Source organism: Amblyomma maculatum, chromosome 2, assembly GCF_055883805.1.
Source record: "Amblyomma maculatum isolate TAMU_Amacu chromosome 2, ASM5588380v1, whole genome shotgun sequence".
Classification (NCBI taxonomy): domain Eukaryota; kingdom Metazoa; phylum Arthropoda; class Arachnida; order Ixodida; family Ixodidae; genus Amblyomma; species Amblyomma maculatum.
The window spans coordinates 64332046-64359200 of NC_139345.1; the positions used below are offsets into that span (position 1 = coordinate 64332046).

A 27155-nucleotide genomic window follows, 5' to 3' on the forward strand; every position below is an offset into this window, starting at 1 on the left:
ACCGCGCTTATTAAAACACCTTAGTGTGGTGTGCACTAATACTACCTAGAGTAGAGTAATACTAGTAGAGTAGACGCAGTAGCGCCTTTAATGCCGCCTTCTCATTACGCGTTCTTTTTTAACTTATTTTTAGAGCAAGAGCTCTACTCTTCGAGGTACAACTCCCAAGGTCAAATGTTGTGCCATCTGACCTTCGGCCGTCTGCGGAGCGGATATGTGACAGCTACGGCGCTAGGTCAACCTCGCCGCTGGTGACAGGAAGCGGGTGTACAACAACTGCTTTGCCGGCGCCCGCTTCTCCAGTCTCGCCATAGATGAGGCGCACGCCAGGCCGTGTCCGTCGACTCTCTGACGTATATAGGCGTCAGGTTGAGTCTGACGATTCAGACAAAATAGCTCGCCATGAAGAAGTGCTGAGGAAGAAGCGCACTAAATCGGCAGCCGAAACCGACGAAGAGCCAGAAGCTCGGCTGGAGAGCAACCGATGCCTAATCATGCCTAACAGGGCTGTCGCCCCTACAAGTATGTTTAACCATGCTAAATCTTTGGGGTATGTATATATATATATATATATATATATATATATATATATATATATATATATATATATATATGTATATTTATTTTTTTTGCTTACGTCGGCTTTTGGGAAAAGAAGGCTCAGTTTCAGTCTCAGTTTTCCGCAGACACCTGCACTTATAATCAACGGTATCCAGTCGGTGGTACATATGTTGTCGATTCGAATCCCTATTATAAACTAGCCTCGAACATGGCCAACAGATGGACGCTAAATGGATAACAAAATGACATGTGCAGCTGATTGACAGCAAAGCGATAAACCACGAACTATGAACCATCATTGACCGCAATCTTTCATTATTTCGTTTATTCTTTCCCTCTCCCCTCTGGCTATACAAATACCGTCGAGACGGGAGTGAACGGCGGATTCTTTGGCCTGGTTACGCTGTCCTATGCGTTAGCATGTCCGCCGAAAACGCCTTCACAACCATTTTACACCACCCTGATCGCTGCGTAGCGAACGGTTGTGTCATAATTTTGGTATGAAATCACGCGCGTCTTTTTTCGGCACGCTTGCAACGACGCCCCGTTTTTCCCCGGGCGACGGTTTTTCGGCACAACGAGCCCTGTACGCTATCGCGTAGTAGGTACTTACATAAAGCTGCAAATATAGGCTCAGTGTTACGGCAAGTGACAGACAGCATGATCAGTTCAATATTTAGCTATTTTAAAGCGACACGCGTCTACCGTATGCGGAGTCGGACATACCGGGCGTGGATACCGGAGACCAGTTGAACAGTTCGCCCTGGTAAGAGACATTGTTGAAGTGACTGCACTGCACGGCGCGAAAACTGGGCGCGTCCTCGGCGCAACTCTGCGGGGGAAGAAAAATACAGCGGTGAGGAAGAATGAAAACGCATCAGTCTCCAGACAAATGCGAGCAATCAAGAAAACTATCTAAGAGATGTTTGCGCCTTATGTGAACCGTACCTGGGTATTGCACATTCTGTACCGTTTTCGCTCTCCTATGCAGTACCGCCCACCATAAGCTGGCCTGCAGAGAAAGAAAAAAGGAGTAACACGCTATGAGTTGACTTGTCTCCAGAATGGTTGCCAGTCGGCAATTAGAGAACATCGCTGTCTTGTGCGCGAAGGAAACGAATAAATAGCTCTCGCAGTGACGCTAACAAGGGAACAATGCGGAAATTTGATAACTGCAGCTCGTACTTCTCTAAAGCGAGCAACACAACACATCGTCGCTGAAACCGTTTGACGAGAAGCTTGAGGCCACAAACCTGCACTAAATTGTCCAAAGCTGCACTAAATTCCAAAGCTGCACTAAACAGCCGCCAGTAACTCGATTTGTGAGATGGAATAAAATAAACCTACAATATCTACCGAAAACAGACATCCTGCTGACTTGGTTTCAAGCAGACTTGGTTTCGGTAGATATTCTACATTTATTTGATTCCATCCCACAGAGCGAGTTACTGGCCGCTGTTGGGAGTTGCATTTAGCACTCCGCCCTGCCCTTCTTGTCTGTTGTGTCGTCTTTGTTGCACTTACATAAGTATGCGAGCGTCAACCAACTCACCCCGCAACGCATATTACTGGAACTACAGTTCAGCCAGAACTCATCATTATCTGCGTATCTGCGTTCACCCCCCCTCCCCCCCCCCCCCTTTTTTTTTAGTCCAGAGACCTAGTCGGCTTTATAAGCAGAACACAGATGTAATGCCGCTGGCAGCCTTAGTTAGGCAGTTATTTGCGAAACTGACTTTTCCAATTTGAATTGTGGTAAGATATTCTTGCCACTCGCCGCCACTCTAGCATGTGCAAATGGAATTCTGAAATTCTGCGGCCGTTGGAAACAATAACAGCGCGAATGAGGATTCAATCTTATGCAATTTTCATAAAAATGACACATGTGTAAAAACGCATGAAATCTCTTGTCCACTTACCAAGGTGTTTATATGGGTTACACAGCACTTTGCGTAATAAATAACCTGATTTGCGTCACGTTCTTGTGAGAAAAAGAAATCTTATATTTTAAGGCAATACCATAACCTGCACATCAGCTTATATATCCTAAATGTCTTCTCGGTTAACTAATTCAGGGATTTAGAAGAACAGAAAGCTGGGCGAGTTGGTTTATTTTCTCTATATTCAAACAGCGCCAAAAAATACAAAGGTGGAACAAACACAACACAAGCGCTGCTGTGCTTGTTCTGTCTAACCTTCGAAGCGCGAGACAGTCCTTCGGTTGGACAAACAAAAATTCTCTCTCTCTCTCTCTTCAGTTTTTCATGCTGTTTGAACATGAATTCCTTGAACATTCCAGCCAAATACGCGGGACAACCAGCAGTGATAAAGCACAATATGTCTACGGCGTGTGACTGATGACGAACAAAGCTGAATTTTATGAAACCATATCCACTTCATCCGCTGCTGCATAGAGTTACCGTGCTTGCACTAACGCCCTGTGATTTTTCGATGCCCATGAATTCACTTCCATTCAGGTAGGGCGAAGGGCCACATCAAAGGATTTCTATAACGACCGCCGCATGTCCCAAGTGGCCAGAGCAGGGGAACGCCCTCCGTGATCAAGCGAAGTACTGTGCAAACCCGCGTACCTGGGGTGGTCGCAGTGCCTCTCGGATACCATGACGCCGCCCCCACAGCTGCGCGAGCACTCTGACCAGTTGGACCAGGGACCCCAGTGGCCGTCGATGGCCTCCGGCCGCTCGCCCATCTCGGTGCACTCGCCCAGGTAGCACCACTGCGAGCGCCGACGGACACACACAGACACAGAGAAAGAAGGCACGGGAGAGGGAAATGAGAGAGCGGATAGTGCTAAACGCGCAGTAGCTGTCACACTTCAAGGACGAAAATGCAGTCGAAAGGAATCATTCGCATAAATGCACTTAATTTTCTTTCTGCCCCACTTTCTTGTTTCTCCTTTCAGGGGTACCGAAAATGGAAATGAAAATCGATTTCGAAGAAAAGAAGAAGGCAGTAACCCTCCCATCTTTCAGTAGACAGCTCAATCACATCGTGGGGTAAAAGATAAAAAAAGAAGTAAACAAAAACATAGTGATAGGTGCGGTAGTAGAGGGCTCCGGAATAATTTAGACCACGCGGGGTTCATTTAAGTGAACTGACATCACACAACACACGAGGGTAAAGGGATATACCAGTGGTGATTACAGCAGCGGAAAGCCGAATGCGCTCTTTCCTACTTCTCGCATATGAAAGGTAGCAAAAGTCCGCTTCACCTTGTTCTTGTCGCAGACGGTCCCTTGGGCGGCAGGCTCCATCTTTGTGACGCACTTGTTGCCCAGGCGGCACCACAGCGTCCGGCACACTTCCTGGCACGGGACACACCCGGCGTCAAGCCACACGAATGCAAGCGCTCGGGAAAACGCGCAAAGACGGTGTGCAGCATCTGTTATTTTACTCTATGATAGTGATTTATTTACAATTTAAACCGGGAAGTGGCTTGCAGCCGCTTTCTCCATACCAGCGCGTAGTTTTCGCGCTTACTGTAAAGCGTGCTTTGCCTGCAATGTTTCCGCGTTATGCAGAAAAGCCTGCATGCTGTCCTCCTGAGTAAAACAGGTTGCCAAGTGCATGCATCGCATTGCAGCTACTCGGCTAGCATGAAATCAGAGACACGCGAGTAACCAGCGACAGGAGAAGGGGGTGAGGGGAGAATGAGAGAGAGAAGGAGCCTGCTCACCTCGATGCCGTCGCAGTGTTGGGCGGCGGGACCGTACTGCAGGCGGCACTGGTGGTCGGCGTCGTACATGGCGCCCGGAGGAAGCAGCGGGAAGGTGAACTGGTGCGCCAGCGGTTCATCGTCCAAGCATCTGCCCCAGTCGCGGCTGCGCCACGCGAATGCGCACGTGTCGGCACAATGCCACGGCACAATCGCACACACAAATCGAGAACAGTGCGGCAGTGCTTTTTCACGTGCTCGCGGTATTTTGTACTCTCATTTACGGGGAAATAAGCTTACGTTATGTCGTAGATCTAACGCCGGTGGTTCTAGTGAAATTAAATTCTCTTATTTGTCTCCTTATCCCTTTGCAGGCGTTTGGCACGGCTCCTTCCCGTCGCCATCCTCTTTAGCAGAAGCAAATCACAACGTAATCTTTACTTTGTGCATTTCATCGCTTTATTCCTGAACCATAATTGTTACGGTGATGCAAAAATTAATTTTGAAGTATGTATGCATATATACAAGAATATTTTTCTCATTAAAGAGGCACGAGAGAAGCATGACACTACTGCGGACAGCGACACAATAACTAAAATCACCTTTTTGAAAAACAGAAGCTGTGGTCAAGACTCGGCGCTTGAACAGGCGACACGAGAAAGTGGGCGGCTACCACACCACTGAGTACTGCACGCGCTATACCTTTTGTGTGTGTCGTCTCCGTCAACTTAAGGTTACAGCAAATTAATAGCACGCCACTTTTAGAAATTGCCTGCAAATGGTACAAAAGGTGGCCAGACCCCGGCAGTCGAACCGTGCAGCTTCCGAGAACACCGATAGAGAAAGGGGACGCACTCACTCTAGGAAGCGGGTGATCTCTTCGCGGCTACAATTGGACCATACAAGCGGCGATGGGTCCGAGCTGAGGTGGGGCGCCATAACGTGCTGCCGAAGACCCGCCGGCGCCTGGCACCCGTTGTGCGGCCCGTCGTGGCTCATGCCGAAGCTGCGAAGAAAAACACGCCGGGAAATGCATCCAGCGAGTCAAAAATGACACGAATGTAAATACACAACGCAAGACTTTCGGGCTCCCTCGTAGAGCGCAATTGAGCTAGAAACTGAGGACAGGCAGGAAAGAAGACACAGCCTGCAAGTAGTTCATTGCGTCTCTCCCAGTGATGCGCTATGGTAAATCGCCCATGTCGTCGCCCTGCCCTCCAAATGAAGTGTCGAAAATTCCTGAAATCAGATTCGGTATCACTGCGAGCGAGTCCTCGCGCAACATAATTAAATGTGACAAGACGCACCACATCGTGCTGCATGAAGGGCTTCCCTACTGTCACTGAGCCCCTACAGTTTCCACTTAGTCTCTTGATTTTTCTCATCACGACACCCAGGTTTTATTTCGTAGTCATTACAGTCTTTTTATTGCTTGCCGCATATAGTACGGAGAATTAGACGAATCGGTGATCGTTACGTTTGATGTTCGAGCAGTACGTTACACAAGAGGCAAGGCCTATGTTGGATTTTTCTTATCGTCCCTTGAGTAACGTCGCGCTGGAACATCATGCTAAACGATCGATTTTCCAGTGGGCCGCTGTTAGCAGTTTCGGAACCTAGAGCATCTCGCTGATATTAGCAGCACTGGGAATTCAAATCACGGTTTATGCACACAAACTGACTGCACGTGTCTGCTATCAACTGTACGCAGGACTCCAACCAGGTTGAGCTGGCTGTCCAAAAACTACGCGGCTGTGGACGGCTGTGGCATAGTAGATAAGCCAGACTATACAAAAGAGAGAAAACAGAAAGAGCATGTCGGTTCATAGCCCAGCACGATTCAGGAAAAGGTGCGGTTTCCCGAGGAAGGCGTCTTTCCACCACGGTGCTCTCTACTACCCCGCTTCGTCGGACAGTTCCACTCAGCAGGAAAGTGCGTTTGACAGGCAGTGCAGGCGTACAGTAAGCCGGATTACTGACAGCGAGACTCGACGTGTAATTACGCCTGTCGACGGAACTTCCGAACTAAGCTACGTTAACGGTTAGACAGCATGAAAACGCGATGAGATAGATCAACACGAGCAATGCAGTTAGCGTTCAGTACAAGAGCAAAAGAAATAATGAGCTCTAGCTTGCGTTAATACGATAATTACTAAAATACGAACGTCAGTAATCCCCCCTCCCTCTATCCCACCCCGTAGTCACAGCGACAACTTGCGCGCCTTCCATGAAGCTCAGATGAAACAAATAACGCAGTCATGACGAAATATTTACTGTCGAAGCAGTATCAAACGAAACGTGACTAACGAACCAGCCGTGGCGTTTCATCGTCCACAGTGTTCTTCTACCCGAAACGAGTCTTCGGACTTGATTCTGGCAACAGCGGCCGCGTTGCAAGGGAAGCCCAATGCAAAAGGGTCTGTGTAGCCAAGCGTCATTGCTCGCTGGAAAAGTCAGAACTGACTGGAAAGTGGTCAGAAATAGTTTCAATTCATTCCCCACCATGTGTCTCATGGTCCACCTGTAGCTTTGGAGCGGAAAAAGTCGTGGACATACTTTGATAGTTTGCCGCCGACGCAAATAGCGCCGTCCCGCACATCACTGATATCGATGCCGTGACGTTCGAACCGAGCACTGCGCGAAAATTACGAGAGCTGTTGTTTAGTTTAGCTTCTCTGAGTGGTTACCGCTCTAGATGATCTATTACAGCGGAGAAGAAGCGAGCAAGAAAAGCAACCAGAGGGTTGTGGGAAGAAAGACTTTCCCTTTCGCGGAACTAAATAAGACAGCGATGACAGGCGTAAGAGGAGCAAGATTAGTTCCAGATGCTCCGAGTAGGAGCCACGCTTTGCTAGCGTTCGGGCTCCAAGCCAGCGCTTACACAGCGCACCGCACTGTTCGGTAGAAGCCCCTGTCTAACATGACAGATGATTAGCACGCTGGCGGAGAGGAGACGTCCGCGCTTCCATCGGTCGCGAAGCGGCTGCCGATGACACAGTCGTCTCGGAGGGAGCGAGCTTGCGACTGCAACCATCAAGCGAACGCCTAGAAATGCCTGCAAAGATGCGTTCAGGGGCTCTGGGTGAAGTCAGAGTCTATGCAATCTCCACAGGTAACAGACAATCTAGGTGAGGGGCCGCGACGCTGACAGCGCGCTCAACCTGAAGGCGTGCAGGGGCGTATGTGCAGTAGAAGAACGGAGGTTTGGGCTAGCTGGTGATCATCCATGTTTGCCGTCGTTGTGTACCTCCTTCCACTCGTCTCTGCTCTTTTGCGCTGTTCCTTAAACGCGAATGTGCAGTGCGCGGGAGTGTGGCGTGTTGGGACAACACCGCTCGAAACTGTTTCTTGCGGAAGAGCAGAAGGTACGATCCCGAGAAAGTTTTCACAGAGGCTATCACAGTGCGGCCTGCTTACGGGGCACACTCTACCAGTGTTCAAGCGCAGTCTTTCCTCGTGATCAGGAGACCAACCTAGCTGCTGTCTTCACGCCACGTTGTTGTTGCAACTTAAGAAAAGAACGAATCGAAAAAATGGTAGACGGTTTGTCACCGTCAGTCACTCTAGTATCTGAAGTTGTTGAAGAATCGCTTCATGGAGGACGTTGTCGAATGCCTTGGCAACATCGAGACCGACGATGACTTTCGTGTCTAGTGTGCATCTCATGACTACCTGATGATGGAGACGTATAATGTCCGGGGCCGCTAAATGAGAGCGGAAGCTGAACATTGCGTCTGGTAGAAGATGGTTGTCTTCGAGGTATCGTAAGAGTCTGGTCTGTACAACGTGTTCCATCAGCTTCCCAACACATGACGTGAAAGAGATGGGACGGAGGTTGGCCAAGGTTGGTGGTTTGCCCGGCTTGGGGATGATGATTAGATTGGCGCATTTCCACTCCTGAGGGATGGTACCGCTGACCCAACATTCTTGAAGATAGTCGGTAAGAGCATGGATGGATGCAGGCGTTACACATTTTACTTTCTACTGCACCCTCTTCCACCTCTCGTTTACTTCTTTGGGCTCCAGCCCACGAGTCGCTCAGCGGAAACGCCCAGGCGCACACCCTCGCTCGACATCAGAGCTGCCGAGCCGAGAGTATGATCAGCCACCCTGCTTCCCCTGACACTAATATCTCACGTGGTTCTCTGCTCACCACTTGCACGGACATACTCCAGCACTACCGACTCGAAAGATGCTCATATCATCCCGCACACCGCGATCTAACAATACGCGAGGCCATCCAATGGCGCTAACTACAAACTGGCAGCTTCCCACACCCCCTCTTATACACCAGAATCTTTCCGCAACAGATAGCCTCTATGTGCAAACACTGCTCAACTCCGGCCACTCTCATACACATGGTGTGGACCTGTACACACTACAACACAGACAACTCAAACACCCCCAAAATGTGAGAGACTCTCCTGTGTACTTCCGAACCAGCAGACCAACGACGGCTTATTCAGCGCGCGGTGGAGGCCGCGACATCCCAAGGGATCCCCGCCGAGCTCCTCTGCCAGCGCAACCGGTCCTTTGACTGGTCCCCAGTTTTTGGGCGTAATAAAACAGTTCACCACACCATCACTGTAGTATCGTGCGAAAGCCTCAAAATCTCGACTGTCCATGCACATTTAATGATTTTTTAACCTAATTTTGAGAATGGGCCACCCAAAGTTTGGTGGTGGACGAAGTCGGTTTTAAACATGGACCATCTCATTTTTTGAATAGCGCGGCCTGATTACGCACGCGATCAGCTTGCGACAGGACGCTATACGTGCGCGCCGCTGTGCACATACAGGCTATATTTTATTATTTTGTACAAATAATTGCAGTGGCCGCTCGCGCGAAGTCGTTTTTTAGACAGTGCTTGGACACTTATGAGTAAGCGACGATGATTCATTTACCTCTTGTATCCTTTCTTGTTATTGCTCACACCTGTACTTCGCCTCTCTAACATCTCCCTGTCCCTTTTCTTTCCACCGTCCGCAACTCGGGTGCTTAAGGTATTAGATAACAATTGCCGTGACCGACATTCTTTCCCTTCTTTTTGTTTATTAGTTTTCAATAAAGCATCACTACGATAACACGCAAAGACAATTTCGAGAGTGAGCGGTCTAAATTTTGGGGGTGGGCCAAGTCCATTATCCAAACCGGCTTTCACTTTCACACATCTTGAGAGGGCAGTGCGATAGCGCACGGGCGGCAGCTGATGAGGACGGTGAAATGCAATGTACAGCGCGAGAGAGTGGCAGAAAAACACATGGCGTGATCGGCTGCGGCGACAGCTACAATGCAGAAGGTTTTATAGCGGTTAGAGGTTGGGTTCGATATTGCTTTTACACTAAAATGCACGGGTCTACCATCTGGAGCCGGCAGAGCCAGCACCACTGCCACGTGCCGACAGAGTTGAAAGAGATGCGAGAAAAAAAAATAATGGCGACTCAACTCGGTTAAACCTGGCTATGCGTAGCGAAATCCACCAAACGGATTGTTCACAGGTCCGACTCGAACGTTTTCGTCGCTGATGCACTGGCTGCGTCAGTAGAGGCCGATCAAATAAAACAAGAAGATTCGGAGATGCCAAGAAGACTCGCCGGATCGTTTATCGGTGCGATCAACGGTTCGGCGAGTCTTTTGGGAGTCTCCGAATCTTCTTGTTTTATTTGACCGGCCTCTACTTCTTCTCCCTCTTCTCTCTTCCCTTCTTCTATGGCTCGGAGCAACTGGCTGCCATGGTTACGGCGCATGCGCAGTAATGACTAGCGATGCTTACCCGAAATGCGTCGCTGATTGCCCTGTAGTGTAGCTACAAAAAAGCTGAAAGGGGAGATACGCATCGTAACAGTCGTCGCCTGCCGTAGTGGAGAGTACGACGATGGCTTTAATAATAGATACTATGTGGCAAGTAGCCTCCGCCATAATCGACGAAAGGCCTAGGATATCGGCCCCGAAGGGCCAGAGAGCACCACCGCTGCCTCCCCAGACGCAGCCCAGCACACAGGCATCTTTACGTTTAGCCTTCACTGACCTATACGTCTTCGGCATCTGAACGCCGTAACAACGGTGTAATAAAGGGCACAGAGGCAAAGCGATGACATGTACAGTCTCTGTCAAAAGTATACGGCCCAAGAGGTTCGCTTCTAAGCACTGTAACGCGGCTGCTGGCAGCAATACTGGAATACGAATTTAAGCAAGAGGAGAATGAGGGTGAGATTTGTCATCTACGAGATTTCGAACGCGACAGTTGCTTTACGAGCCTCGTTACAGGGCTTAGAACAAAAATCCTTGGGCCGTATACTTTTGACAAAGACTGTACATGTATATATTCCCATGCGCTCGCAAGCCGACTCGAACGCAGAACAGATTTCTCAAAGAACTAACTGAGTATTTCCCCGGCGTTGTTTCGCCGTCACACTGAATGAGAGCGATTTCTGGGGGAAAATTGTGTCCCCGAAATAATCGTACAAGTGTAGGCTTAATCGTGTCCGATTCTGCGTAAGGTCGACCTAGGATTGCTAGTCATAATTTGCGCCAGTCATAACGCGGGAGTCGAGCTGTCAGCCGATACATGCAAGGGTGTCATAAGAGCAGATGTCTGTTCAACGTTGTAACGAAATAAAATAATACAATTTTTCCTTGTCTCTTCCACTCTGGGCATCTGCGCATGCACACCCTACATGCTCGGGTTCCTATATATCGGCGAATGTTGGTAAATGCAATGTGTTGTGTATGGCTCCAGTTTATACTTCCTTCCGGTAGCTTTGTTTTTTAGCGTGGTTTCACAAGAACGCCGAACAGCCTCAAGTTTCAAAAACCCTCAGTAAATTTCGAAATTATGCTCTATGTGCTTACGCGCGGTAAGAATATTATTCACAGTACTGATGCAACCCTTCCGAACAGCGACGTGAGCGTACAGGAACGAACACGCGAAAACGAAACTATACCCCGAGAGCGCGCGCAAGCTACGCTCTAGGGAACACACAGCAATATAGCTCCGGGGCCCATATTTCAAACCCGCTTTTTATTATCCGCTGTGGCCTAAAAGAATATTGCAAGAGGCGAAAATTATGCACAGCGAAAGCAGTCGCCGCTGATACCTTGCCGGAGTGCCACTCAGCTGAAGCCCTTTGCATGCTTGCATAGCATCGTGTGAGCCGAAAACGACAGGGGCACTGGTCCCTGTTCACATCCTTCGTTAACGCGTTCACTGCCAAAGTAATAAGGAGCCACACCGCCGTTTTCCGATCTATAAGCGCGTAGCGGCAAGGTGGACCTCGCATGGGCGCCAACGGATTTCTTCTATAGAAGGTCTACCATTGTCGCGCGTGTGCTTTTGCAGCGTGCTGGCGGTCGTGCATGTCAAGGTAGTGAACGCTGTTCAGAAACGCCACAATTATTGCCGCGAGTTCTGGGCAGCAGCAAGATCCGTGATTTCTGGATACTTGTTAGGGACCTTGAAGTGAAACCTACGGTGCAACTCAAATCAAGCAACAGATCCTGTTCACAAACTTCGAAATTTAGGATATTTCCATGGCCCTACTTTTATGTGACAGTCGCGAAAAGAGCGTGCAGCCAACATTGAAAAACGCCGGTTTCAGTTTCTCATTCGCCAAGGCTTTTCAAACAACCTTTTGACGCGTATAGAGCAAACGTGGGAACGAACTCGATTTTGTAGCGGCCCGTGGAAGCATTTTCCGTTCGGCGTAAATGGTGCAGATGTTCCATCAATAAACAAACGCATAGCACAGCTACACGGAGGCCCGGTGGCAATCTAATTATTCTTACTTAAAAAAGCACCCTCAAGCAGGAACGCTTAGCCTATATAAGTCCACCACTCACTTGTGTCCGATCTCGTGGGCGATCGTGTAGGCCAGCGTGAGGCCCGAGTCCTGGTTGACGTTGCAGCTGCGCTGTGGTTGGCACATGCCGGCTACCTCGGCCAGGCCCAGCGTCGAGCACAGCTCGAGGCCTGGAGCGCACATGTTGAATCTGCGAGCGAGTACGGTCCCGATTTATATCCCCCACAGGCGCACATTTGCCTACGTGTCTACGTTCACGATATAGGACTCCGAAGCCGCGGAGACTCCTCGCTCGAAAAACGAAAAAGTTCGCGTTAAAACGAACTTAAACGCAAAAAGAAAAAAAAAAAAAGTCCGAACTCATCTCTTTCGATATAACCGGCAGGTGCTACATCTTCACATCGCGGCTGTGAAGGATACTGAGACGGCAAACCTTGCAGTGCCCCGTCCTAGACAGAACATCACTCTTACTGTACGTGCGTGGGACACGGGCGCTTCGTTCTTTCTTTTGAACCAAGTTTACTTTTTCTTCTATATCGAGCTCATCAGGCCACCGCACGAGGTGTATATAGAAAGGTCGACGTTCGCGCGAAACTAATATATCTTTACAAGGCAACGGTTTCGTCAAGAAGATCTTCCCATTACGCAGCACTTCGCAGAGAAAGTACGAACTCGTGATTCGAGGAAATTCGTGTGCCCATAGAGAAACACGAGATACCATGCCTACACTGAAAGCTATCGATTTTGGCTACTCGTGCGTACAAGGCGCCGATATTCAGCGTTAAACACGATAGTACAACCAACGCATGTGCAGGAATCGAAAGCCCCATCAATAGGCATCGCTTTAAAAAGTGGTGTTAGTTTTCATATCGCTTGGACCCATACGAGGTGGACAACAAGGACTGCGTTGGACACAGGGAGGCGCTCGCACTCGCCTCGTAACGAGGATGGCCAAGTCGTGGTGGTTGGGGTGGCTTTCGTCCGAGGGGTTTACGAAGCGCTGCCACCGGCAGAAGCTCTTCAGCGTCCCGTCCGCCGACTCGTCCACGCGCAGTTGGTCCAACTCCTCGGACGACGGCAGAGGCTCCTCCTGCACAAGCGCGCCGCGAGGCGCCTCAGCTCATAGGCGCTTACCAGCGCCGCAAGAGAAGAACGGAATGCACCTTCGCTCCATATACCTCCTCCGTCCCCTGCATAAGTTTGGCTTTTCCCATGAAATATTCCTATTCACTGAAATACACCGTCAGTGCTTGGACGGAGACGGCACCCAAACTCATAACCCGTAGAGCGATTTGCGAAACAACCATCTATATCTACTTTATCCGCTACATCCAGGAATTCAGTTGAACCTCGACAATTTAAACATGAAAGTGACCGGAAATGGATTCCAGTCATGTGCATGTCAAACTGATGGGAAACTCAACCTTGGATGTTTAAGATACGAAGGGATTAGTCCGGATAAATCGAAAGCTCCAAATAACAGGACTTCGTTTTAAAGCATTGCTGTGTTACTATAGTCATGAGCTGGGAGTGCCGGGCAGGGCCACACTGAGCATGGGCAGAATTTCTTGGCGATCCTCCTGCATAATAAATCCCCTGCAGAGCAAATATCTGCTTCTACTACAGACATACATCCAATTCTCCGTCACCCTGACTACGTTTTCCTGCCACTGGTATCCACTGAATTTGTATGCACATTATACGTGCAGGCTTTGTAAGGAGATCTAACATTAAAATACCATGCTAATGCAAAAACAGGGTATATGTCTTCGAAATCGACCGTTTCGAATACATCGTGTATGCTTCATCCGCAGCGCCTACATATGATGCAATCCGCAGACCGTTCTGCAGCGTATTTCACAAAAAGTGGAAGGTCCAGCCGATTGCAGTAACTAGGCTAACGAACCTTCAATATATAAGTGAACAAGGCTTCCTTATAAGTGTTTTAAGCTCCCAGCATGTCGGCCGAAGAAAAATAAAACAGGTTTTTTTCCCGCCGACTGGACGGTTGAAAAAGGAAAGCCACCGAGCTGCGTAAGCGTGCTGTGATTTGCTTTGAATATTCAAAAGGACTGGATTTTAAATTTTTATCCGCATAGGCGTACGTACAGCAATACGCGTTAAAGCGAAGCCGGGTTTTTTTTTTTTTGTTTTTTTTTTTTTTTCTAGCGAGAAAAAAGGGACATTTTGCCACGTCCGCGTTTTGTTCCTTCCAGGCTCGCTAGATTTTTCTCGCGAAGGAAGCGGCTCGAAAAAAAAAATCCAGAGAGTAAGCGCAGGAATAAGGAGCAGTGCCTAACACGAGTAGATTTTTCTTAATTGCGAGCTACCAAAGAACACATACCTCTGCGCATAAAAGAGTGCACAGTATATGTTTTACTAAGCAGGAATATTGAGCTATGATCACTATCAAAATACACAACACTTTCAAGCGCTAAGTATTCATGAACCTGGAAAGCTGGGCAGTCAAAAACGTTCATAATGGTTGCTGCTATGTTCCACCAGAAGGCCAACAGCCCTGCTGCTGGTGACCGCCGCTGTAGGCCTTCTGCAGCCTTTTTGGCAGCAATCCTAGAACGTTACCCCGCGTCACTGTTACCCGGAAGCCGAAGCTCGTCGCAGTAGCCGCCGAACACTGACATGGCGAACTCTTCAAGTAAAGATCAATAAAAGCTCGGAAAAATCATACATCTGTCCTACCACAACTTTAACATTTGGGCTATTTTTACTTGACACGGAATTTATTCCAGTGAAATGATGTAGTACAAAGGCTGCTAACAAAATTACAGGGGTGCACTTAAGTCTTCTTACACGCGGGAATGCGAAAACGCATGTTTTGTAACGCGACCTGGTGGATTCGCCCGACGCTACGCTCGCGGACCTCGCCTGCACTTGACCAAATGGCGTATGCGTATGGCGTATTTACCTAGATTAAATGAAGGACAACGTTATTAGATAAGAAACAGTTGGATAACTGCGCTGGCTCGCCGAGCTGCAGAGTGAGCCCAAACAATCCCGATCCGGCGTCAGTTCATTTGCAATTAGGATGCCTCGATGCCAGGCGGCGCTGGCAGGCATTGAGGCACCCTAATCGCAACGCGACCGCAGCGCCTATCTCCCCCACTGCGGTGGAGCCCCAACTACATGGCAGCGTTTCTTCGGCGAAGCGGTAGAGTCTCGGCTACCGGCGTCGTCGAAGGCGAAATTCGGGCGCTTGAGGCCAGGCGAAGTTGAAAGACGCAGGTATCCGACAAAGCCCAATATCGGCTGTCGACGCCGTAAATATTTCGCTGGTGGATAAAAATGGCAAGCTACACATTCGCAGCAATTTCATGTTTAAGCAGCGCTGTTGTGGTACCAGTGCGGTTCGTTTTCGCCAAGCGGAGAGCTCCTCTTCTGTCCCCGCGCCTTCGTTGCCCTTACCTCCCCTTCCACCCTCTACAGATCTCCGTTGCCACTGAATGGGGCGATTAACTACGCACGAGGTATGATTGCTCGAACATCCAGGATCCGTCCATGTCTCTACTTGACGTCAGTTCGTGTGCCGTCTTGTGTTTGGTTGCCGTCTCTCGCGAACGCCGAATGAAAACGCCCGTAGACGAGCTTTCAAGCGTGTCGTCTGCTATGTCCCTGCTTGAGATGCGTCAGCACAGGCGGTAGCTTGCATGAGTATGTGTATTTAAATAATGTAAACAAAGTTTTAGGGTAATTTCAGTTAAAACTGAAACATTTAAAATTTCCGTCTTACCGCACGTTAAAGACGCGTTGGCAAATTGCTCATACCACATGCGCATTAGAGATGTGCTAGAATGTTCGGGAAAATAACAGGCACCACACTTTCCTTGAGCATCCACCTACCTTGGGGAATCCTGATTATTTCAACATTAACGACGTGTTCGTAGGAGGTGATGTCGTCAGGCTGAAAATGTAAATCACAAACGTACTTTTCGACGTGACCTTGAAGTCCTCGCGCAAAATTGCGTTTGTCTACGCGTTCAACTTTTCAGGATTCTTTCGAGGCAAGAAAAAATGCCGCTTCTCAGCACTTGACTTTTCCGAAGCATATCCCCGCTCGACATCCCGACAGACTACACTTCGGCTTATGTTCCCAATCCTCGCTGTAACTTCTGAACATTTAGTATTGTTACCCCAGATCTTATTTCAGCATAATTAAATACATGCCTGTATGAATGTGAACCGCCGCTTGAAGACACACTTCAGGCAGAGAGCTAACAGACGACATGCCGGCACCCATCCGCCCCATCTGCGTGTCGTCGGATGCTAAGGTAGCAGACGACAGGCGCGGGGCGCCAGGGGTGCTGCGGTCGTTTTAAAAGGATTCGCTAACGTCAGATCATTTGGACCATACATGGCAAAATTACTTTTGAAAAGTAATTAAATTACATTACTAATTACTTTGCTGAAAATAACAGAAAAGTAATTAAATTACATTACTCATTACTGCTCCCCAAAAGTAATGAAATTACATTACAAATATTTTACTGAGTAATTCAATTACTTTGAAATTACTTTCTAGTTTCCATAAATGCAAAAACTAAGTAAAGATATTAAAAAAAACAACAACTTGTTCTCTAGAGTATTCTAGTTGACTATAGTTCTGCTCAATCCTGTCTCCTTTTGCCAATCCGTTACTCTGGCTTCGGATTGCAGCACATCGTTCTTGCTTTCGCGCACTCTACTTTGTTGTCTATTGAAGGAGTGATGGCGCACTTTAGTAAAAGTAATTTCGAGAGGAATTAATTACTTTGCTGCAAAATTACTCCCAAAACGTAATTCACTACATTACTAAATTACCAAACTGAAAAAGTAATTCATTACATTACAAATTACCGAAAAGTAATTAAATTATAGTAATTTCATTACTGTAATTCAATTACTGCCATGTCTGATTTGGACCCACTTCGTACCTCGCAGTTTTCCAACTGTCCCTTCTATAAGAACGTTGGCGAGGGAGCGGCGCGGACGGAACTTCACGAAGACGACGACCTTCACTGCTCAGCGTGTGTGTGTGTGTGCTGCATTTAGAAGTGACTAAAGACGACGACGTTCGCTGCACATCGCGAGAGTGTGTTGCAGTTTTACACGAGGCGTTTTTTTTTCTTTTTTTTTTATTGCTCTCGTGCCTGGGTCGGGAAAGTTATCGGTCTTTATGGCGCGATTTCGAAACTCAGTCGCGGAAGTTCTTTTTTTTTATCTTTCTCTTTAGTGCCAGTTCGTGCCGACAAGCTCTGTCAACAATTCCCGTGCACGCAGCTCAGTACACAAAAAGTGCTTTCGCACTAATAACATTCTGAACCGTATATTAAGAGCTGTACATCTACTAATATGCGGCCTTAATGGTTCATCTTTCTCAAGTAAAAATTAAACTCAATTAACAGATGCCAAAGAATAAGCAAGTACCTGCCTATATGTTTTGTTTGCTCATATCGAAAATCTTACAGTAACCAGTGCACAAGGTCTCCGGTGTCGTGGTTTATCCCTCTAACTTCTCGACGCGTGTTAGGACTATCTTCGGTTTGGAAGCCCGTCGGTACAGTGGGCGCCGACGGCGGGAACATAGGCGCATAACACGGGGAACATATACTTCGTCTCACAGGATATCTGCAGCACTGCGAAATGGAGAGGAGCTCTTGCAATTGTGCTCCTAAGTGCCTCTCGCCCCTGCGCACTATAATAAAGAATTGTGCTCCTACTGTGACCCCCGCCAATTTGGGGAGCGAGAAGCGTGTAGGAGCACAGTTGTCTATTGTAGTGCGCGTGATCCTGATTGGACCGGGGTGGCTCTGCTTTTCGCAGTGCTGCAAACATCTTGTAAGACGAAGTATAGGCACACTTGCACGGTGAAAATGTGCACATCCTTGCGCATTAATCTATGTATTGAGTGCGTAAAGACTCATGAACCTGAGCAAGTGCCTACACAGGGATGGGGTTCTCGAAAATAAGCGCGATTCGTGAGTTGCAATAGAGCAGCGGAGCAGTGCCCCCTTACCTGAGCAGCTTCTGGCTCCAGCAGAATCATGCGCACCAAGACCACGTTGATGGCGTTGCCGATGCTCGCGTCATGGAACAAGGTGGAAACCTGCACCGAAGGAGAACGGGAAAGGAAACTGAAGGAGGAAAGTTGGCCAAATCCTGACGTACAATTCATATACAACTGCCGCATGTGTAAGGGAGATTGGGAAGAAATAATGCAATATAAGCGTGGGTTGGGAGGTGTTAGCAACGGGTTCGTTTAACTGCAACAAGAACAGGCTCACATCATCTGCACTGATATTTAACGGGTTTTATGGGTCATGCGACAGTTCACAATCGGTGATGTGACCGCGCTGCGTCACGACGTTGCTTCATGCGGGCGACGACAACCATGGCATCTCCTGGTTAGGGGTAGAGGGGTCTGGCTAACAGTTCACGCTGTTTTAAAAAGGTAGAAACTAGCAACATAGTACGAAGTCGGTCATAAATTCGATATTTAAAGCAGTTTTCATGGATAATATGGAACAAGAGCATGACTAAAATGGCAAACCACTACGCGCGTGGTCATCCTCATTATCGCCGCTGTATGCGACACGTGAAAAATTGGCCGTGGCTTAGCTCAGCTGGACCAGGATATACAAAGCGAAAACATGTGTGTCTGATGCTGGGCTGCCTACTTCTCTCCAATCCAATCTAATTCCATCCAATCCAGTATAATCTAGTCCAATCCAAACCAACCCAGCCTAATCTAGTCCAGTCCAATCAAGTACAGTTCATTCCTGTGAAATAAAATCCAACCAATCCTGTCCAATTGAATCCAAACCAGTCCAATCGAGTCCAATCCAATCCTGTCCAATTATGAGTACACGCTCGCCCGAAATGCGCCGCTAACTAGACTATCAATCCTTAAACTAGAGAAGGAGACTTGAGATGCGCTACTCACTATGTCTAGCTATGTTGTTGCATTAAAAACGAGACATCTTCTTCGTCTGGTTGTTTCTTGATTGCCAGATAACGAGGCGAGCATGCGGAGTCCGCCAGCTGCGGCGGTTGCTAGGCAACCGCTTTGTGCCTCCCACCACGCGAAACTCCTTGTTCGTGGCCAATGTACCGAAAAACACCGATAAAGGTGCGCCGTAAGCATTTTAACAGTTTCGGTTAAACCGAAAAAGGTCAGTACCTTATCATGCACACCGAGAACTCTTGATGACAGCAGAAAATTAAAACAGTGTTCAATCCACCGGCACTTGAGACAGTGGGATCGTTGATTTAATTACAGCGGTTGAGGGTTTTGAGGCATTGTTCATGGCCTTACGAATGGGGAAAGAATGGCAGCCGTGCTTGCCGACCCTCATAAACATGTCAAGCGTCCGAGGAGAGACGCCTACAGTAGGGCAGGCACTGCGAGGGGCGCAGGACAGACCAGATCATTTGCAGCGCAAGTGCTTCCAGCAGATCGCGAAGACCAAAGCCCGTCAGTTTCTTGCCCCGTGACACTTCTCAAACACAAGCTGAGAGAAGTGTATTTGTTTTTCAAGTGATTTGGTTTATGCAAAAATTTGATCGTAACAAATAATATTTCAGTTACTCCTTTTTCTAACGTGTGAATTTGTTTTGCATATGCTTTTTGTCATAATGCTAATTTTTATCAAAGCAATAGAATTTTCTTCCAGGAGCTTAGCTGTATATATGACCAACTGTACATACAAAAAAAAAGTGCATAAAACAACATGCAAAAACAAAAAGCCATGATGAACACTGCGTCACTTTTAACTGTACACGGATGCTTCTTATCTGACAAAAAAAAAAACGATATTTCTTCACCAGAAAATAATATTAACCGAAAGTTGTGTTTTCAAATAAACACCAAAAAAAGTCCCAGCCGAAGTTTCAGAAAATAATAACCGAAAACTCCAACCCCTATGTACAAGCAAACTAATGACCAGAACATGCGATATTTTATGCTCAATAACGACGCTCTATCATCGCAACACTCAACAGATGTCAAATTTCTAGGAGCCTCGTCAGTTAACTATTCAAAAAGCAAGCATTACCGATCTTGGTGCCTTCTAAGCGATGTAAACTGCTGCAAGGTAAACGTGGAAACTAGACCCCCCCACTACCTTCTCCCTTAAAAGAAAGAAAGAACAGATGCGAAAATTCCTCTCATACCCGAAGGAAATCAAAATGCTCGATCAATTTCCTGAACTTAGCCCCGTTCTTTTTTTTCTGCCTCAGGAAAATCTCGTTCCAGTTCATGCACCGGTTCAAAACGAGATTCTCTCGGGTGTGTGATGGCGCGAGCGGCAGAGTTTCGTAAAAAGAAAAGAACGAAAAAGAAAAAACAAAAAAAAAAAAAAACGCCGTACCAAAAAGAGCACGAATTGAATACACTACTTCTACGAAAGCAATGTAATGTATGCGTAGACCGAGAAAAAAAAAATGTCATGAGAGGTTCTTTCAGGGTGATTTCAGAAATCTCATCAAATGCAAATTGAATATCAGCGGTTCAAAATTGAGTTTCTAGCAGGCAGCATTGAAAGAGTAACACACGGTGAAAACTTCTCGTTGGTGTCTTGCTTTTGGCTCGTTGCTCGCGACGTGTCGCCCGAATGCAGAGTGCTTCAACAGCTTGCGCTTTCCACAGAAGATGTTCAGAAATTTTACCGCTACCGTCGCGGTCGACAATTTGAGACCTACGCGCCGTTGCTCACGTTATGATACGGGAGCATGTCAAATGTAAAAATAAGGCAATGACCAATAAGACAGCCAAGAAATGAGCGTTCCTTGAGTCTCGAGTGCCGGAAACGGTTCGGCGCGGAAATAAGCAACCGCGGATGCACTGGCGCACTTTAGAAACTTACATTTTAGCGGAAAAGATAAAATCAACGCGATAGATAAACGTAACACATTAAGGCGCCATATAAAATGATAGAGCGAAAATCTGCTTCATTCGTTTGGGTGATTTAAAATTATTTCTTCGCCGGTAAGAAAAAAAATTGCACCTGTTGAGGCGAGCAAAATTCAGTGGAAATAAACCAAGAATTACCTACCCGAAATTCGAGTATTATATCCAACGCGCCACGGCCGCCCATCATTAGCAAAGAAGACAAGAAACACTGGATTACAACATAATCTGACAAGATTAACTGTTTTCAGCGACGGAAACCAAAAAGAAATGAAGCTAAAGAACTTGAAACTAATTGCTAACAAAAACGACAGATTAATAATTAAAGCGTACCATTTGTTCCACGCCAGTGAAAAGCAGTCGCACTATACTGAAAACGAGTTATTATTCGGAATATCTGCGTTCAGCGAATCCGGCTAAAATTGCAGTTTATGAATATGTTGCGAGCAATAGATTTAGCGAAACAGACGCAGCAGGCCTCCATGGTGCTTCCCACTATCGTGATCGAGGTCTGCAAGCTTTTTGACAGAGGAAAGCACGTACTGGCACGTACTAAGCTAAGGTGGTACTCCACCTTAGCAGTCACTCGGAGGTAGACAAAAATTAAAATATTGGTGCCTGCTGTTTCTTGAAAGGGAAATATTAAGATGTGATTCGAGCGCCTGGCGAATTTCGCTGCCTGCAATCAGGGCCGGAATGCATGCCGTCTGTCCGTAAATTCACCTCACCGTCGCGGCGAATAGAGAACCTTAGTCGAAAACCCGTCGAAATCCCGGGCCGCTTACTTGTGCTCGTCTCTGGGTTCCAGACATTTCATCGAGAGGAGCGCGATATAAGAAAGCAGAATGAAAACGACACGAAAACGACGAATTTTAGGAAGGTTACCCTTTAAGCGCCTCAATTTCACAGGAAAGGTATAGACCAACACCGATCTGTGACGTAAGCACGATTAGGTGCCGCTTCTATCGCCAGCGTGGTCCGACTGGGGGTGAAAAATAGGCTTAGCGCCCATAGGAATACATGGAAGCGAAATATTCCAAAGCAGTTTTCTAATTTCACGGGTCATCTGTGATGTCGTTATTCGGTACAGAGCAACCATGAACATCCTAGAACAGATCACGAAAGTATCAAATCTCATTACCGAGGCGAAGTATTTTTAAAACACCGCGAAACGTATGGGGGTGCGAGTTCAGAGGGCGACCCATAGAAATACATGTTAACACAACTTACCGCAACATTGTGCTCCGTTCAGCAGCGTTAAACCCTTCTCATTTTTTGGTGAACGTCTTGTACGACGCCCCCATGTCATGTTGCATGACACACTACATTCTCTTGCAACTAATGCAAGTTTGACGACTTGCGGGACCGCTCACGGCACGATAAACTGACCGCGCACAGTTGCAGACGACCATGCATCACCGGCGCTGTCGCCAGCAGACGCTCCGGAGCTGGAGGAGGCCGCGGTGGGTATCGTTAGCTGCGCTGTCGTCTGCTGCAATGCGCGAATCTCGTCTGGTCTATATTGTCGTATGGCGTTTGTCAACTGCTTTTTAAATGTAATTCTGTCTAGGAAGTATCACTGTAGCGAGAGTATTATCAAGCTTATTTACCCTATGCGGCAGCATATAAGACTGTAAGCAAAGCTGCGCGATTCGCTACACCTTGCAGCTTGCATTTTGGCGGCGTCTGGAAACACAGATTATTCGGGGAGTTTTTAAAGTAGACTGCCTCCATAATGACACACCATACTATATCACACACTTCTTCAAAGCGCGGGTCAACGGCCACCACTTCTGATGCTCTGCGAAATGAGGAAAATGCTCCGGTAAGTTGTGTTTACATGTATTTATACGGGTCGCCCTCCCAACCCGCACCCCCCCATAATTCGCGGTATTTTAAAAATACTTCGCCTCGATAATGAGATTTCATATTTTGACGATCTGTTGTAGGATGTTCATAGTTGCTTCGTACCGAATAACGACATCACAGGTGCCCCGTGAAATGAGAAAACTGCTTTGGAATATTTCGATTCCATGTATTCCTATGGACGCTAACCCTATTTTTCACCCCCAGTCGGCTGCGGCGCCGCGAGCGCCCCCTTTGTTTGTAAACACGGTGTTGGTCTATACCGACTCGTCAGAGCACAAATAGGGGCTAAAGGGAAACACTGCAGCAAAGGAATGCTGATATCTGGAGCTCACTTCGCAATCACCGGATAATGCGGGTATGAGGGCCGATTGAAACGGAAAAAGAAATATAGCCGCTATCAGGACGAAGGGTTCCTCGAAGAATGCGAAAGAGCACTGAGCTATGCCAACGCGGGCGCCGGGAAAAAGAGGAACAACTTAATACAGGCGGGCTTCTTCGAAACAGTAAAAAAAAACTAGAAACTCAACTCTTCACGTATCACGCAAATTGTGCCACTGCACATATATATCTGGCATGATCGGCAGTACAGATGAAACTCACCCGGAGCGACGAGGGGAGTAAGGAATTACACTTCTTTTCATAACAGTGACGATGCGTTTCCATGGCGCTGCTCAAACCGTACTTGACCCGTGCTAAAAAAACTGTGCAACTGATATTTCCATAGCTTCCGAGCGTCGTACGTGTTCTCCAACGTACGAAGAAAAATAAAAAGAGCTAAAATAAAGGTGAGGTCAGAAATACGTGCAGTTCGCAAGGAACAGTATAGACGCTAAAGTCGCCAACGAGCAAAAAAAGAAAAAAAATCTGCCGAGAAATATCTCCAACCATCAAGCTTTTCGTGGCTATTTTCCGCACAAGTGCGTCAATAAATGCAACACTATCCGTTTCTGCAAGACTTTCTTTTCTCTCTCTACCAATATAAGAAAAAATAAAGTGCTGCTTTCAGGAAAGAGACTAGCGGACAAGAAGCAGGAGCCGGGGAACAGTGCGAATGTGCCCAGGCGGAGTCGTAATCAAATATGTAGGAGGCCAGTTGACATCGCGCAGCACCGCACGGCATGAGAAACTGCCCTGCAGCATCTCCTCCCAGCGATCTCTACATCCAACAGCGTTGGCGACGGAATGAAACGCGCAGGGTGTCACCGTCACTTTTTCATTCTTACACGACAAAAGACAAGCTTTAGATGAGCAGCTTACTTCGTCTCATAAAAAGTGAAGGAAACGACGCTGTTTCAGGCCTATAGTCTGGCTAGCCGCTCTGTTTTAACAGTAGCACATCAAAAAAATCACATAACATAGGTGAGAAAAACAAAGTAAAAAGTACGCAATGCCCACGCTCAACATTTAATTAACCCGGAGGTTAAAAAATACAGAAAAGTGTACGTCAGAAATCGTTTCTTGGGAACTGTTCCTAGGACACAGTTAACATTGATAATCCTTCTTAATACATAATCTTAATCTTTCCGAGCATTTCCTTTTCAAGAAAACACTTCCCTAAACCTCCCAAAGTAATACCCCGCACTATACCCGTCCGCCAGAGACGGATTTATTTTTCAGGCAAGCCATGTTGATCCCCTCCCCGTCCTCTCCCTCTCTCTCTCTCTCTCTCTCCACACACACACACACACACACACACACACACACACACACACACACACACACACACACACACACACACACACACACACACACACACACACACACACACGCACACGCGCACACACACACACACACACACACACACACACACACACACACACACACACACACACACACACACACACACACACACACACCTACTTTTTTCGGCGAAAATGTCCAAGAAATGCATGGTACAATTGACTCCGCCCACCAACTCCTCCCCACCTCCAACCTTCTCCTCCAGAAGTGACCCATAAATCCGCACTTGCCATCCGCTACCCGTCGACAATTCTGATGCTACGTCACAAGGCCATCCCAGAGCGGCACCGCAGAAATATGGTCGACAATCGACGCAATCAAGACGATCAAGGTCACGCGCTAGAAACAAGACAGAAAAAAAAAAAAAGAAAAAAAAAAACCTAACCCGAGCCAACACGAAACCGAGCAGCGATCGCCGTTCGGCAAAAGATTGGTTTCCGACGAGGTTAATTAGAGAAGCGGGCGCAGTCCGGAGGTAGCCGAGGCAGCGGGGAGGCCACGACGAATGGCAGAGCGAGCGTGGTGCTTTAATCCTGGCGGGCACCTCGCGGCTTATCGAGTTAGAGGAGCGCAGTTCCTCATAAAACTTCGCTTCCGTCACAGTTGCATGCAGCACTCACAAAGGCTTACTCCCCCGAAAAGCCTGGCGCTGCCGACTCGGCGCACAAAGACAGCTCGAGCAAGTTCGCGCGGAAAATAAAGTACAGTTTTCTCCGCAGTGCGCGCAACAAACGGCCCTCCGAGCGTGCCACAACTTGCCACCTGAGACGCAAGGATTGGTGTCTGACTTTGTCGTAGACGTAGACACGTGCTTTGTCTTCATCTCCCGCGCTGTAAGGGGGAAAAGATGCACGCAAGCGCGCAGCGCGAAAAGAACCGCTTCACTTGCCAGCTTTTAGCCTTATTGGGTCCATCGAGCTCGAAGTTTGAGTCTCTCGAGGAAAACAAAGTACAGAAAGGGGAGAGTAAGTTGACTGAAGAGGTTAACAATCAACTCTCCCGAGATCCGTGATGCATGGGTGCAGGCAGCGTGGGGCAGCGACATGAGGCTTTTATTGGCTTCATGACGCCCAGGAAACGTCCATGTTGCCATCTGGGGAGGTATGGAAGATGAAACAAAGCTCATTTGCTCTATCCGGCGGGAAAAATGACGCCCAGAAGAGGTTCACCGTGGAAGCTGTTTTCTCGTGGCTGCCTGGAGTTAGTTGTTTGCCCTAGATCCTCCTGCGCGCACGGCTGCGTCCCGATAACGTGGCGATTTGATTGGGAGGTGCCTCTGTCGGTCTGGCTTGGGGAGGTAAGCTGACAGCGAACGAAAACGACCCGCGGGACTGCCTTGAGGAGAAAAAAAGTAATAAACAAGACGACGGTCTCGCCTACCGAAATGCCTTAAAGAGGAAACGGAGTTCCCTTAGGATTTTCTAGGCACCAGACCAGAAAGCGGTGGGATGAGAAAGTGCGAGAACGAATTGGACGCTTCAAATAAGTGGCGTTTCTTTCATGCTGTCACGTGCTAAATTTAGATTGCACCGTTTGTCGACCCATACCGAAATGAGAATGTTTTTTTTTTTTTTTTTAATGCTTTTTCCCTCTGAGTTAAAGACCAAAATGCATGTTTGGACAAAGTTGGCCGTCTTTCAGTATGCGCCTGGCGCAATAATGTATAGCAAGGCAAAAATACGCAGATTCTCAGAGCCTTCTCTGTTTCTGCCGCAATGAGGTCGGCAATGCGAACGTACAGGAATAATATTTGAATTACTTGCAAAAAACACTCAGAGGTGTGCGAGCAAAATCAACAATAACTGCTAAAATACCACAAAGCAGAAATACCATTTTTAAACGGTTAAGCTCGGCAAAACGACCCCATAGCCGCTTGATGTTGTGATATATAAAATTATCTTAAACAAGAAGCTGGGCCCAAACTTCGAAACGGCGCGGAGAACTTATGACCCCATTAAGAACCGATGCTTTTCCTGTAAAGTAGTCCAGTACAAAAGATGAAACCATGCTCTATTTATAAAAGCAAGAGCAGTGCTCATAGACGATCTTTTCAACCTTACAATTATGTCAATAAAGAAAAAGAAATTTCGGCAAGCATGGATAAAGGTACCGCCGAGCTACACTCGCATTTCAAGCATCTACCGCTAGACGCCCGTAACATCGGACGTCGCTGGTTGAGCAGCACGCGGTATCCTACATGCGCGCTCACCATGTTGAGCACGGTAAGCAGGTAGGTCTGCAGGTCCTCGTTGGAGTAGTACTCCACCATGGTGCGGTCGGCCACGAGCAGCGTCTCCACGTTGCGCTCCAGGCTCACCGAGCGGCGGTGGCGGCGATCCTGGGACGCCCCGGCAGAGGAGGAATCTGCCCCTGCGCGACATGACCACGGCACCGCGTGACGCAGGAGGTCTGCTCGCGGCTCTTCTTCGAGCAACGCGAGAGGAAGGAACGCACAAGTGCATGCTTACGGACATTATGGCAGTGGAACATACACATCCTTGAAGAGGAGGAGGAATGCTAAACCAAAACAAAAAGAGGGACACCTATTACCACTAGTCACCGGTTACCAGAAGTGAGGGGAGCCAAATTACCGACCGTCCTTCAGCAG

General features: G+C 47.7%; 1 protein-coding gene across 2 annotated transcripts in view; it reads right to left on the reverse strand.

Annotated features, from left to right (window-relative positions):
• Positions 1-27155, reverse strand: part of LOC146198822 (A disintegrin and metalloproteinase with thrombospondin motifs 7-like) — a 110152-nt gene that overhangs the window by 22857 nt on the left and 60140 nt on the right. For both annotated transcript variants that reach the window (XM_084594310.1, XM_084594309.1), the window contains exons 4-13: positions 26757-26917; positions 18047-18136; positions 12972-13126; positions 12077-12226; positions 5097-5243; positions 4259-4403; positions 3795-3887; positions 3153-3298; positions 1510-1573; positions 1288-1393 (exon numbers count right to left, since the gene is read on the reverse strand). In XM_084594310.1, the coding sequence (XP_084450436.1) occupies positions 1288-1393; positions 1510-1573; positions 3153-3298; positions 3795-3887; positions 4259-4403; positions 5097-5243; positions 12077-12226; positions 12972-13126; positions 18047-18136; positions 26757-26917 (1257 nt within the window). The remainder of the gene's footprint in view (positions 1-1287; positions 1394-1509; positions 1574-3152; positions 3299-3794; positions 3888-4258; positions 4404-5096; positions 5244-12076; positions 12227-12971; positions 13127-18046; positions 18137-26756; positions 26918-27155) is intronic.